At 60.8% G+C, this 13,867-nt stretch overlaps 3 protein-coding genes across 3 annotated transcripts in view; 1 reads left to right on the top strand and 2 right to left on the bottom strand.

Moving 5' to 3' along the window:
- The window catches only part of MNEG_7725 (threonyl-tRNA synthetase), a gene marked incomplete at both ends in the record, with an annotated part of 6,376 nt that extends 712 nt beyond the window's left edge, over positions 1-5,664 (bottom strand). Inside the window, 14 exons of the mRNA XM_014043804.1 lie at positions 511-577; positions 899-1,038; positions 1,300-1,388; positions 1,752-1,881; positions 2,092-2,261; positions 2,592-2,714; positions 2,920-2,969; positions 3,308-3,362; positions 3,535-3,600; positions 3,935-3,997; positions 4,263-4,361; positions 4,500-4,631; positions 4,909-5,031; positions 5,290-5,664. Coding sequence (XP_013899258.1) covers positions 511-577; positions 899-1,038; positions 1,300-1,388; positions 1,752-1,881; positions 2,092-2,261; positions 2,592-2,714; positions 2,920-2,969; positions 3,308-3,362; positions 3,535-3,600; positions 3,935-3,997; positions 4,263-4,361; positions 4,500-4,631; positions 4,909-5,031; positions 5,290-5,664 — 1,682 coding nt within the window. The remainder of the gene's footprint in view (positions 1-510; positions 578-898; positions 1,039-1,299; positions 1,389-1,751; positions 1,882-2,091; positions 2,262-2,591; positions 2,715-2,919; positions 2,970-3,307; positions 3,363-3,534; positions 3,601-3,934; positions 3,998-4,262; positions 4,362-4,499; positions 4,632-4,908; positions 5,032-5,289) is intronic.
- Positions 5,665-8,397: 2,733 nt separating this feature from the next.
- Positions 8,398-10,105, top strand: MNEG_7724 (hypothetical protein; the record flags this gene model as incomplete). Its single annotated transcript, XM_014043803.1, has 5 exons — positions 8,398-8,514; positions 8,739-8,912; positions 9,145-9,250; positions 9,452-9,651; positions 9,950-10,105. 5 exons carry the CDS (start codon positions 8,398-8,400, stop codon positions 10,103-10,105), a joined length of 753 nt encoding a protein of 250 aa, XP_013899257.1.
- Positions 10,106-11,231: 1,126 nt separating this feature from the next.
- Positions 11,232-13,311, bottom strand: MNEG_7723 (hypothetical protein; the record flags this gene model as incomplete). The annotated part of the gene is made up of 8 exons (XM_014043802.1): positions 11,232-11,303; positions 11,451-11,481; positions 11,797-11,867; positions 12,139-12,196; positions 12,369-12,422; positions 12,652-12,707; positions 13,091-13,133; positions 13,274-13,311. The coding sequence occupies 8 exons, from the start codon at positions 13,309-13,311 to the stop codon at positions 11,232-11,234; spliced, it is 423 nt and encodes a 140-aa protein (XP_013899256.1).
- Between the last annotated feature and the right edge of the window lie 556 nt (positions 13,312-13,867).

Here is a 13,867-nt window from a genome sequence, read left to right as displayed (position 1 = left end):
CCTGGGGGGGGGGGGTGCGAGAGGGTGTGTGTTTGTGTGGTGTGTGTAGGAGTGTGTGAGAGCGGCTAGGTGTGGGTGTGCGAAGGTGTGTGTTGGCACGTTCGTTCGTGTGAGTATTGGTGTGCGCGTGAAAATGGAGGAAGAGCGTGTGTGTGTGGGCGCGCACGCGTGTGCGGTGTGAGTGTGTTGATGTGTGTGTATGCAGAGAGTGACAGGCCACCGCAAAGGAGGCTTGTGTTGCTGGTTGGGTCGCAAAAAATTGGATGGCGGCACAGGGCAGCGGGTCGGCAGGCAGTGCGCCGGCGAAGACAAGACTAAAGCGGGAGAGACGCCGTCGCAGTGGCCCCCGACGCGGGGCCACTCGGTAGCTGACGCCCCCTGCTGCAACCGCTCACGTCCTCCGGGGTCGAGCGCCCTCCCCGCCCCAAACCTCCAACAAAAAATCCAGACTTACTGAATTGTTGATGCTGCTGGTGTCAACGTCTTCCACCCCCTCCCGCCCCCCCCCACCTGATGGGCATCTGGAAGTCCAGCTGCACGGTCGCGCACTGGAACTTGCGCCGCAGGGCGTCGTATACTGCGCGGCGTCCGCGGCAGGCGAGGGGCCGGGGCGCCAAGGGCGTCACAGGTGGGTGGAAGAGGAGGCAGGCGCGCGGCGTAGGGAGTGGCGTCACTGCCGCATGCCATTCCTCTCAACGCCGCCCACTCACAGGCTCTCCTTCTTCTCCTGCCTGAAGCCTCGCCCACACCCATCATCCATGCCACACTCGCCTCACACAAGCACACACACACACCCACACACACACACACCACCCGTCCTGCCGCCTGAAGAACACACACACACACACATGCGCGCGTGTGAGACCACAAACAGAGAAAGAGACACGACGGCCCTCACCGGTGATGTCGATCTTGGGGCCGTAGAACGCGCCGTCGGCCTCGTTGATGGTCCACTGCAGCCCCGTGCTGTTGAGCGCCTCGGTCAGCGCCGCCTCTGCCTTGTCCCACGTCGCCAGCTCGCCCAGATAGCCCTCGGGCCTAACGGTGACGAGGATCGGCCGAAAGTGACAATGGTATTGGCGCACAGGATGAGGCATGATGTGCGCAGTGCTGTTATCATTCTGGGGCCATTTTCAGCGAAAGCGCGGACTGCCCGTGGGCATCCCCATGCCCGTTACGCCCGGCGGCTCAGCTGCAGCTCAGCCACCCTGTGGGCCAAGCAGCAAATGCAGGCGTGCGGACTGGCCCCAGCACTCAGCCCCTGCTCCGCCTCCACCCCAGAGAGGGGGCGGCCCCCACCTGGTGGAGAGGGCCATGCTGTAGTCGAGGCCAAAGGTGCCGTAGACCTCACCCAGCATCTTCAAAAACGACTGCACCTCAGCCATCACCTGGGGGGGGGGGGGTTGAGGAAGTGGACCAAAACCCAAAACCAAAAATGCATGTGTGTCAGTGTTTATGTGAGTGCTTATGTGTGTGTTCGAGTGTCTATGCAAGTGTGAATGTGTGTGTGTGTGTGTGTGTGTGTGTGTGTGTGTGTGTGTGTGTGTGTGTGTGTGTGTGTGTGCGCGCGCGCGCGGGCGCGCACGCGCGTGCAATCCAAGGGGTGGATGTGTCTACGTAGGAGTCTGACCTCATGCAAAGTGTCTTGTTCCGACACGCAGAGCACCGACAGCAATACTGGCTGCGCAGTCCCAGGCGCGGCAGGAGCATGCGTGGGGCCACGCCCGCGCGCGCTCGCCGCCGCGCCGCACCTGGTCCGGTCGGCAGAAGATGTGTGCGTCGTCCTGCACGAACCGCCGCACGCGCGTGAGTCCGCTGAGCGCCCCGCTGTACTCGTTGCGGTGCAGCACCCCCCACTCCGCGTAGCGCAGGGGCAGCTCCCTGGGGCGAGCGGGGCCGCGTCAGGGCAGGGGGCGCCGTGAGCATGGTGATGGACTGCGTGAGCCATGACCGCCACCAAAGTGCACGCGGCCATTGCGAAGTGCAAGCGCCGCTTGTGCTGCCAGTGTGTCAGACACATGCGTGCACACGCCCGCAGGCAAAGCATAGACACGCCGCAGCCGCCGCCCCCCCCCCCCTCGAATAACTGACCTGTAGCTTCGCGCCCTGTTGGCGAACATGACACAGTGCCCCGGGCAGTTCATGGGCTTGAGGCCGAACTCCGCCTTCTCCACGTCGAACGAGAACATGTTCTCGCGGTAGTGGTCCGCGTGGCCGCTGGTGTGCCACAGGTCAAAGTTGAACACGTTGGGGGTCACCACCTGGGCGTGCCGCGGCAGAGGCGAGGAGGGGAGGTGTGTCGAACCAGGGATGTTGCTTGAAATCAGGAGTTTAAGGAGTGCAGGGCGGCGATGAGCGCGGGGTGCACACGCGGTGAAATAACGCGCTTTGGGCTGCTGGCTTGGCAAGGCCGAAAACCGCCACGAGAGCGCCCGTCAAGGCGCACAGGGGGTGACGACTGGCCGTCTGGCCCTGCGGAAAACCCCCTGCTACAACAACATCAGCGTCATCAACACCCGCGCGCCGTGACATGCCGCAGCCAAAGAATGAGCACGCTGCAGACTCTACTCGTCACCGACAACCCAACCCACCTCCTCGTACTCGTACTCCCAGTACTTCTCGCGAATCATGGCCACCAGTGCGTTGTACACGCGCGCGCCGCACGGCTGGAAGAACGCGCTGCCTGGGGACAGCTGGTGGAAGAAGAACAGCTCCTGGGGGGGTCAATCGAGGGAGGGGCGGGTGGGAGCAGATATGGCGGGTTGTCAGATCCGAGTGGTGGGTGCGAGCCCTGAAGCGAAGGCACTGTCTCAAGCGTGGTGGGGCGGCTCGCGCGCTTTGCAGCCCAACGCCAGGCTGCCAGCGCACGGCTGAGGGCAGAACAAGGGATCTTGACATGTTTTTGGATCATGTCCATACCTGCTGCACGCCGACATTCCTGTGGTCGCGCTTCTTCGCCTCCTCCATGCCTGTGTGTGCGTGTGTGTGTGTGTGTGTGTGTGAGAGAGAGAGAGAGAGATGGGAGATGCCTGAGATATGGCTTACAGGGTGGCACGGCTTGGAAAGTAGGGGGAAAGCAAGGGGGTGCCGCGCGGTTCACTCCGCTGCCGGCGCAGCATGCCAGGCGTGTGCCCTGCCTCAAAACCTGGGAATCCAGGTGGCAGCGACACCTACCCCCCTGCCCCCAAAAAGCCTGCCCCAGAACAGCCGCACCACCGGCCCCACCACAACCACAGCCACCACGACCACCACCACCTGCAACGGCAGCAGCAGCAGCAGCAGCAGCAGCAGCATCACGACCGCTTACGGTGCTGGTAGTCCTTCAGGAGGGCCTTGTCCGGGAACGTGATGGCATACACACGCTGGAGCCATGGCAGAGTTGAGAGGCGGAGGAGGGGGCTGAGAGATGGCTGGTTGAAAATCGTACAACCCGAGGCGCTCGGTGCCGCAGCAGGGCAGGGCCGCAGTCACGACCATCAACCCCTCGATGAAACGGTGTGGCATGGAAGCTGCCGCGCAGGTGCCGCCGCCCACCTGCAGCGGCTCCTTGTTGACGTCCGCCCGCCAGAACGCCCGGCTAGCGTTGGTCACGGCCACGGCCTGGAGTAAAGTGTACATGCCAGCAAATTGCACGCAAAAACGTGAGTCAGCGGCCAGAGCCGCAGCCCCAGCCATCTTGCCATCGCTGGGAGTGACACTGCCGCCTCGTCAAGCAGTGAGGCCACTACCCAGCAGATGCTCACAGCGGGGCTCGAACAAGCCGCGCCCTGCAATCAGTGGGCCGCGTTACTGCAACGCCATGCCGATCAAATGCCCTGCCAAGCAGCCCCTGAAGACCTCGAGCGTGTGCATGAGTCCTCTCCCGCATCCCCTGGCCTGCGCGCGCCTTGATGAGGTTTGTGTTCGGCAGGTGGGGGCCGTGGCAAAGGTCCACCATTGGGCCGCAGCGGTAGAGGGAGATGGTCGCGTCCTCGGGCAGGCCCTGGATGATCTCGCACTGCAAGGTAAGAAGGCGTGCGGGATGGGAGGTGGGGGTGGAGTGGGATAGGCGGGTGCAGAAACTGAAGCTGGGATTGAGGTGGACCGTGAAGGGGCGAGAGGAAGTGTGAGAATGGCGCCATGGGTGTATCGCTGCCGTGAAGGCCGTTTCGACGTGTGCGTCCATGTGGCAGCTGGGCTGCCGCTGCCAGAGCACAATCTGCCGCCGCATCCCAATCACCTGGACCGCCCATGGGCCCGCTCAACTGAAGACTCAACCACACCCACGTGACTGCCCCCGCAAGTGCTCCCGCTGCCATGAAGCGATCCAACACCTGTATGCCTGCCCAGGGCTTCCCCGCGTCAATCAGAGACCCATCCGCCTGGTTTGGTTTAAAAATGTCCCCCGGGGCTGCTGTCCTCCCGGGTCTGCTGCGTACCAGAGCCCCGTCATAGCAGCAAGCCCTGCTTGCCCAAGCCCTTCTTGTTCTTCGCGCACCCCCCCCCAAAGGCGCCCGCACCTTGAACTTGTTCTCGGTGAACATGCTGAGCGCCTCGGCCCGCGACACCACCACGCGCTGGAACCGCTGCCCCTCCTTGACCGCCGCCTCCATGCGCTTCTCAATCGAAGGCCGCTCCGCCTCGGCCAGCGTCTGAGGGGGGGCCAGCAGGCGGCGGGGCGCGGCTCGACGCCGGGGCGGCCGTGCCCTGCGCCGCGGGCGTCGGGGCCGCTGCTGCAAGCTCCACTGGCGGCTCGCATTCGTGGCCCCCACAGCCACGGGCATCCGCAGCAGCGTCCAACTACCGCAGGTCTGCTGGCAGCCCCTTGTTTGTCTGAAAAGCCGCATTAGTTTGCTGGGTGCGTGCAAACCGGATGCATAAGATACGTCTTGCATGGCGTGGGCCGAGGCGCAGCTGCAGGCCGCGCACCTTGTCTCCCATGTAGCAGTCATAGTAGAAGCCCTCCTCAAGCGCAGGGCCAATCGTCAGGTCCACGCCAAACTCCATCTCCAGCGCCTCGCCCAGCACGTGCGCGCTGCTGTGCCAGAAGGTCTGACATCGGCATGGGGCGAGGGCGGAAAGCACCCCGGGATGCCCTTTGAGCGCAGCTACAATGGAGGCGCAGGAGACTCAACGCTGCGCAGGTGCTGCTTACGACATGACTTCATCCCCATGACTCCGGGCTTCATGTCGTGCATGCAGGTGCAGCAGTCGGCCGCAGCACTGCAGCGCGTTTGCGCGCTCTCACACAAATGCCTTGCGCCACTGGCGGCTCCTGTGCCGCAGCGCCTTGAGAGCATCGAGGCTCACCTCCTTGCCATCTGGTTCATCCCAGGTCAGCAGCTGCAGGGCACAATCGGCCTCCAGCGGCCTGAACGCATCCCAGACCTCGCCGTCCACCGTAGCGACGAGCACCTTCTTGCCCAGGCTCTTGGAGATCTCATTGGCAACATCCAAAGGGGTGGTTGCCCCCTTGATCGCCTCCTTGATGGCCCCGTCAGGCAGCACTACCTTGATCGGGACCGCGGCCTTGCGCGCCTCCTCCACCCGCTGCTGCTCCCGCTCATAAAACTGCTCAAAAAGGGCTATACGCTTCTGGTAAAATCCCAGACGGTTGCTCGGGTTGTACTCCAGGCTGAGCTGGTCGACCGCATCGGCGGCGGCGTCCTCTGCCGGGGCGGCCATGATCACTGAAGTGGCACCAAACAAGCCCCGAAAAAACTGCAGATGGAATGTGTCAATACCGATGCAAGCTCCGAATGCAGAAGACTTTGACACATGACTTGCCGTTCCAACAGCAGCTGCACATGCACCTGCTGCATGCGCAACTTCGACGAAGCGGCGCAGTGCCTACGCGGGTTACACATCGCTGATTGGACAGCCGCTAAGCTAACATTGCGGGCATTGCTCTGCTGCATCAAGAAGCACTGTTTTCAAAGCAATACACGTTCCCTTGGCGCCAAGATTGCCTCAGTTGGTTGGACTTTACAGACACGGGCACCACGGCAGCACGTTCAGCCGTGTGGTGTAGGTTATAGTTAGCGAGTCTGCTGGCATGGCTCGAGACGGCGAGCCACCACCCAGCGGGGCTCCGCAGCAGCACAATCAGCGGCACCAGCAGTCAGGCGTGGGAGCAAGTGCATCTGGAAGAGAAGAACATTTGAGAATGCTGGCAGAGTACCGTGCCAGCTGGCAGGGCGATGGTAGTCTGCTGCAGCGCAGCGCCAGGTGCGCAGCGCGCGGCCGCTGCGCCCAGGGGCTGCTCGCAAGACAGAGCCTGTGCAGAGGGCCCCACCCTCACTGCACGAGCTGTGCGCGCTGTTCATGCCTGCATGCGCACGCGGACTGGGCTCAAACACAGGGTCGTGTGCACCATACGCACGACGCGCGTTGTAAAGCGCCACCAGCGCTCCTCAGCCCGATGCTTGCGCGCTCCTGACGCAGGCGGCTGCACAAGATGCTCTGGTGGCTGATGTGTTTCACGGGTCTGGACGTTCTTGACTATCACGAGCGGGTAATCTTCTCTCTTGGCTACCTGGCTGTGCTAATTCTGGTGCTTGCAGGCGCCGGCAAGCAGGTGCACACACTGATAGAGATGTGGCGAGAAGTCGTGCCGCAGCGGGTGCATGTCAACGGCGGGTGACATGGCCACGGTGGGAGCAGCGGACGTGGAACGTGCCACAGCTGGCTGCCTTGATTCGCCAGCCGCGGAAGCACCGTGGCTTGCTTGCCACACGGCGGCTGTGTCGTGATGTGCGAATGTGTCCTGCAGCCACAGTGGATTTTCAAACCCCACGATTTCATCGTCCTTGCCAGGTGGATCCCTATTGCAGCCTTGTTCATGACTGGCTTGTGTTGCTGACCTCACTGTGAACAATGGATTATGTTGCGAGCGAGTGTGGGTTTGTGCACAAACTTGCAGGCCTAGATGCTGTTCCCCTGTGTTTTTACAACTGTGGTATGCTTGTGATGCAGTCATCACCATGCAATTTCATTTGCATCCACCATGCATCAGGAACGCCTCCATGCAGCTTTCTGCGCTGAGGATGTAGCTTTACAGTCGCTGGCAAGCAGATTGCTCCCAGAGCAAAGGCCTTGGCTGTGCTAGCTGGTTGTAATGGCTCCATTTCAATGGCTTTCATGTCATGCCCCATCAGCCTTCAGGTGCTGGTGTCAGGACGCAGTTGTACGGTTCGGCAGACAAATACTGCACAGTTGAAGTGCCATCATCGGGTGCAATTAGGGCAGCACTTATCGAGGCTTGTTTGCCGCCCGAGATCCAAAAGCAGCAGGAACATCATGAGCAGCGGACGCTCTGGCAGGGTGCCAGCTGAGCGCTACGCTGCGAAAACTCGGCACTTGCGCAGCATCTGTGCCCACACCCTGCGCATGTACCCCATGTCAGGCGCACACTTCCTTTTGAGTACTTGTGGTGATGTATCAATGCACTGGTTGCCCTCCGACACGCTATCGTGATCTTGTGCAACTTGTCTCTGTACGTTGATCGATGCCCATCATTTGCCTCGTGATCCACAACCCGCCGACCGCCCCTGATACTCCGCCTGCCGTCGTTGTATGCAGATAATATATCTTGTCATAAAATCACGACGCATTGAACTCGTACGGCACTTGGCCCAAATAAACTCAGTGTAGCCGTTCACAGGCTGCTGGGTGTGTTTCGCGAACGTCTGTCCCTTGATGCACAAAGATTTTTATCATTTAAGGCTATAGTACGCAGCATTAGCGGACGCGTGCTCCCGTTGACCTTGTGTCTTCTGCAGTTGCGAAGGTCTCCCGTCGCCGAGAGCCAAGACAACGCACTTTCGCATTGAGAGAAAGTTTTCACACTGATTAAAACTACTTTATGCTCTCAACGGGGCAATTAGTGCATTCATCGCCTCACCCTTGTCCCGATCTGCGCTTCCCGCGGAACTGCAGCCATCGTGCGCATCTGCGGGCTCCATGACGACCAGCATAGGTTCAATCAAGTCACATAGGCCAGTCGTGAGCCTGCCCAGCTCGCTGCTGGCGGACGTGTCAGCAGATGTGCCGGAGCTGGGGCCCCGTGATGTGCACCCCTGGCACCGGCCGGCAATGCCCTCCCATGAAGAGGTCAAGGCATCCCCCCACTACCCGATTGTCGTCACTGCCAACCCCATGGCCGGCAGCCAGGCACGCACGCTCTTGTTGCGCTTTGCAAGGCAGATGTGGAGACGGCCGGACAGACGCAGCGACCGAGCGTCCAGTCAGCTGTGGCCGCAGATGCACGCGGAGGACGCTCTGCACCAGGATGACCCCGCCACACACACATACACACATACATTACAAACCCTCAGCACCCTCCCTGCTCTTCGTGCACGCCAGGTCTTCAACGGCGACGCCAACCCCGCCCGGCCGCTGGGCATCAACAGCGGCGCAATGCGCGTTGAGACGGACATTTTCAGCGGCCGCGTGGAGATCCACCTCAAGGGGCTGAAGACCACCCAGCAGGGCATGTTTCAGGGCAAGAAGCGCTTCTTCCAGATAGCTTGCCAGGTGCGTGGGCATGTCGCTGGCTGACGGGTGGTGTTTAGGGGGCAGCGCGCCGCTTGCCTGGCAATGTAAGCTGGAGCGCGCACGCGGTGCCGCCAGGCGTGCAGCGGGGCAGTGCAACTGGTCGGGTAGCACTCTGCGCTGCATGAACCCCCAGCCTGTTCATGCGTAACCTGTAACCGGCGCCCCCCAACCCTGATGCAAAACTTGGCCACCTGCGCGCGCAGGGCAAGTTCAAGCGTGCTGTGGACGCGGACGCGCTGTGCATGGGCCAAGAGTTTGTCAAGCCGGGCAACGCGCCACCGTGGGTGGGGGAGGTGGTTCTCAAGGCGGCGTCCAAGGTGTTCAGCAGCAGCACGCACGTCAACGTGCAGTCGCGGCTGCCATACTTCATGAACCCAGTGCTGGCAGCCTGCCAGGCAAGCCTTGCCTGGCGCTCGTGGGCGGAGGGGCCGCGTGCACGATGCAGAAACGTTTCTCAAAGAGAGACGCTAATTGATAATGGGCGACGGCGCAGATTGGTGGTGTCGGCGCCTCGCAATGCCTCGGCGCTTGCCACTCAGTGCAGCGCCTGCGTGGTCTGACCCGCAACCCTCCATTGCATGCATGCCTTCCGTTGTGTGCATCAACCAGGTGATCAACGTGTCCTGCGACAAGGACGCCCCGCACGACATGTGGGCCGCCAAGGAGGACATGCGCCTGTTCAGCAGCGACACCGCGGACAAGTCTGGCCAGCCCAGTAAGGCCGCAACCTCTGTTCCGTCCCCTCTAGCGCCCCACCGCATCCATTGCCTTGCAAGCCGCACAAACTCTGCCCGCTTTTGCATTGTGGCACTCGACGCTCCTGGTGGTGCTGCATGTTGAGAAGGCTTCCCCGCATGTGGCCGCTCAGCTGCCTCCCCCCCCTGCTACTGTCCCTCCCTGAAATCAGTGCTTTCAGAGCGCCGCCGCAAGTGGTGCGACAACCCCAAGAACCTGGAGGGCCTCACCCTCAGCCCAGACCACACCTACACCTTCCACATCTGGCAGCACCTGATCGACTTCAGCAGCTACAAGCTGAGCGTAGGCGGGCTGGTCAACATCGATCTCGCCGCAGCGCTCAGCGCTCAGCCGCTGCAGCTGACCTGCAAGGACATCAAGGTGCGGTAGCCGGGGGATCCATGGACCCTGGCTATTCCAAATCCGTGCCTTGTCCTTGGTTGAAGACAGACGGGTTCCGGGGCTTGTACTCGTCAAATACAATGCAACATAGACCTGCTCAGCGGCGTGTTTTTGATCTTTGATTGGGGCGCAACGACCATTGTCCGCTGCAACATATGCCTTCCTGGCCTGCTTATCACTAGGCGGTGGTCTCCCTTGAACCGCAGTGTTGCCCCAACCTCACCACACTTCACCGACTCCCTGCCCGACCAACCCCCACCCTCCGTGTCGCATCCAGGGCGGGCAGTACCTCTTTTCCTGCCTGGTGTGGCACGAGCGCCTGCTCTACGACGACGCCACCGCCGAGGCCGGCGCCACCCTCGCCTCCAGGTTTTCCAGCGTCGGCTCCGGCCTGGCCGGCATGCTGGGTTTTGGCGCCAAACCGGCAGCGTGATGGCACCCTCTCTCACTCTGAGGTGGAGAGGCTGAAGGGGGAGGACTGCCGGCTGGGCGAGATGTTTGAATGGGCCGGCTTTTGACCCAACCGCAATGGAAGCCGAGCTGGGGCCAGAGAATTTAGTTTCTTAGGGTGGGGTGGCAGTTGAGGCGCCCCCACAGATGAGCGACTCATTAGACCTGTTGCAGATATCTTCATACAATGCAGCAACTGTGCTGGTGTGAACGCTGACGCCGGATCGTGATTTTCGATTTGGGTCACAGCCCAATATGTGGGGACACGCAGTTTACAATGTTCGCACTGTCTTGCATCTTTTGGTGCCCAGGCAAGACGGTGTCGCCCTACTCACTGATGTCTTAGCTTATTGCAGGAAGCCGGATTCGCTGTTTCTTCTTTGTGTGATTATATGACTAAGCACCCCGCCTTTACTGCGCCAGACCCAGGGTGCAAACCCCACCTGCGCATATCACAACGCAGCGAAGCTGTCCAAGAGAGGAACTCAGGCAGCACCGCGCGTAGCACTGTGCAAAGCTAACTACTTGAGCCGCCTACCTGAGCGCTTTGCGCAGGCTCCTTTGCGCACCTCGTGGTTGCAGCATATTGTCTCATGCCTGTGAACTTCATCCTGCCTTGGTGTCCAACAATCACACCTGCTCAACTGCCGATTTGGCAGAAAGAAACCACTGCCGAGCAAGCGATGTCATTTTGCACCATCCGACAGCTTGGTCCCCGCCCAGGCATGAGTAGTCCCCCACCTGCAGCTGTACATTAGGCAACCAATCTCTGGTCTCACCCCTTGTATTGGATAGTTGTATTCCCTTGTAAGGATCCTCATGGTGTTTGAGTAACGCATAAGTCAATCACATAAGAGTTACAGAAGTAGGCACATGCGTGAGTCAAAATCATGGCGCGAGGTAAGCATGCAGCGGCGTGCCAGGCTGCAAAGCATGCAAGTCACCATCCAAAGAGGACCAAACGCTTGAAAAAGGCCGAATCATGAATGGTTGAGACGAGGCAAGCGTATACTAGGTAGCCATCCCCTCCAGCTGTCACATGGCATCCAGTTAGCCGCGCAGTGCCACTTGACGCTGCGTGTCAATCTGCCGATGCTCTCAAGCTGCGCTCACTCCTTGGGCTTGAACTTAACAGACACGGAGTTGACGCAGTGCCGCTCGTTGGTCGGCGTGGGGAAGCCCTGCGGCAGGGGGGGGGGCAAACGCATGATGCCAGGGTCTATTGATGCCGTAGCTGTGCATCAAGCAGGTTGCCTGCACAGAGTGGCTGCAAGACGGGCACACACAGTCGAACACACGGCGGCGCAGGCTCAAAGCTTAAGACCCACCTCGCCCTTGAAGACGTGGCCCAGGTGGCCCCTGCGTGATCAAGAAGTACATGGTGGGCGCGCGCGAGAACTGGGCACACGCACTACGTGCAGAGCAATGGTCGGCCAGGCCTGGTGGCGGGCATGCCTGCCCCACCCTCTCCATGCGTAAGACAGGGCGTCCGTCGCCAGGGTCAGGGCCCCCGGTTGGTCCACAGTAATTTGAGCCCCAAAAGAGCTGAACGCCCGAGCGCAACTGCCACCACAACAACAGGTCCTGGCAATCCTGACAAGAGCGCGACTGATTGGGCTGCTGGCAATCCTGACAAGAGCGCGACTATTTGGGCTGCTAGGCCAGCGAACGTACCCGCAGTTGGCGCATGTGATCTCCGTGCGGATCATGCCATAGGCCCTGTCCTCGTGGCGCTCAACAGCACCCTGTGTAGCAGAGTGAAGCGGTGGGCACCCGCGCATTAGTAAGTGCTGTGCATGTGAGCGGGTGCAAGGCTGTGAGATTGCGTACGTTTGTGTGTGGCACGAGAGCTGTCGTGCGCGGGCGTTCATGTGAGCGAGTGCGCAAGAGGGTGCATGAATCTGCATGGGGACCAGCAGTAGCGCTTCGCAATTGGAAGTTCCCCATGCCAGCACATCTCAATTCCCACGACCAAAGCCCTAGCAAAACACGCCTTTATATGTCAGTACACCTCACCGGCAGGTTGTCGTAGTAGGCAGGCCACCCGCATCCCGAGTTGAACTTTGTCTCACTCCTGTTGGGTGCCAAATGAGGTGGAGGGGCGTGTCAAGGGCGATGCCGGTCAGGAGAGGGGCAGAGCTCGTTGCTCCGTGGGCGACAGATGCAGCGCAGCAGGCTGGCATATCGCGCACCGCCCCTCCGGCGCGAAGCTGTCCGTGCAACGGCGCCACGCCGAGACCGCTCACTCGTAGAGGGGGGTCCCGCAGCCTGCGCACACGTATGTGCCCTGCTCGTAGAACCTGGGGGTGGCGGCAGGAGCGGGTGCGTGCTGCTCAGCTGAGTCGCTGCAAAGGCAGCTGCTCGCCCCTACCCTTGCCCAACACTCTGGCAGATGACGCGGCGTGCCTTTGTCGCAGGCCGCGCTTTGCCCGGCTTTGCCCGCCTAAAAGCTGCGCCGTGCTTTGCCCGGCTTTGCCCGCCTAAAAGCTGCGCCGTAACGGAAGGCCTCCCCGGTGCCCGCAAGCTCACTTGTTGTACTGCCCAGAGCCGGCGGGCTCAGTGCCCTTCTCGCGCAGGATGTGGTACTGCTCGCAACAAACAGGGATTGGCAGGGCGGAACATCGTCACTGTGAGGTTGGGCGCCTGGACACTTCCAGAGGGACAGAGCGATAACTGCCCAACCCTGCCGCTTGTTTCCAAAGGGGCGCATGATATTTGGGATTGCAGCAAGGTGTGATGTGTGCGTGTGTGTGCGCATGTGTGTGTGAGGGAGGGGGTGGAAGCGTGCGCGTGTGGGTGTGGATGAGCGGGAGGGGATACCCCCAGCCCCAGTGTAGCTGCGAAGCGGCGTGAATGCTGACAACTTCATTAAACATATGCGCCGCTGCGCAGCGCGTGCATGGATGCGCCAGCCGGCTGCCATCCTAGCCGCAGGTATGCCCCCAGCATAGTTGATACAACCACGCACCTCCTGGGCAGACAGCAGCTTCTTCCAGGCGCCCTCCGGAGTGCTGCAGGGATGTCGCAGGGTGGTGATGATCAGCCAAGGCGCACAAGCAAGCGCGCCACAGCACCACCACCACACGCCGCACTCACTGCTACGCCGCTGCCCCCTGCCCCGCAATCGCGCCCGAAGATGTGTGGCACTAACCTCTTGTCGAGCTTCTGGTCGCCCTCGGTCGTCGCCATGCAACGAACTGCTGTGATAGCGCGGCGCGAAATTGGCCTGCTTGCAAATTGGCGAGGAGCAATTGATCTGGCAGCTGTGAGAGTCCTGGAGGCAATCATGGTTGTTGTCGTGTTTGTTTCTTTTCAATGCGGCTGTGGGTCGGAGCTGGGGTCTTGTCTGGCCTTCCAGGAAGAGGGACTTTCCAGTTGCTACCAGTGACCGTGCCAGGGACTGGTGAAGCTGGGGCCCTGCTGGACCCAAGCTTAGTACTGGTACGGAATCTGATGGTGATTCTGTAGGTTATTTCATCTTCCTTTGCATGTTTATTATAGAAGTGCTGTTGGTATCACCTTTGCTCGGGACGCGCTGCTTTATGATATTTCGGATTTTAACGCGAAGCATCTGGCAGCGTGCCTTCCAGAATGACTGATGACGCAGCCATGCTGCATGGTGCTCTCTGCTTCCCAACGACCACATGCCCCGAGCTGCTGCATGTCAATATGATTGTTTTTTCATTGTAACACACATTTTATGTATCACACAAACAGGTTGCCAGCACGCGACCGAGAGAAAGCC

This window comes from Monoraphidium neglectum, assembly GCF_000611645.1.
Source record: "Monoraphidium neglectum strain SAG 48.87 unplaced genomic scaffold scaffold01396, whole genome shotgun sequence".
Classification (NCBI taxonomy): Eukaryota; Viridiplantae; Chlorophyta; class Chlorophyceae; order Sphaeropleales; family Selenastraceae; genus Monoraphidium; species Monoraphidium neglectum.
The sequence above is the reverse complement of the archived record's forward strand: the minus strand, read 5'-3'. Positions and strand labels throughout refer to the sequence as shown.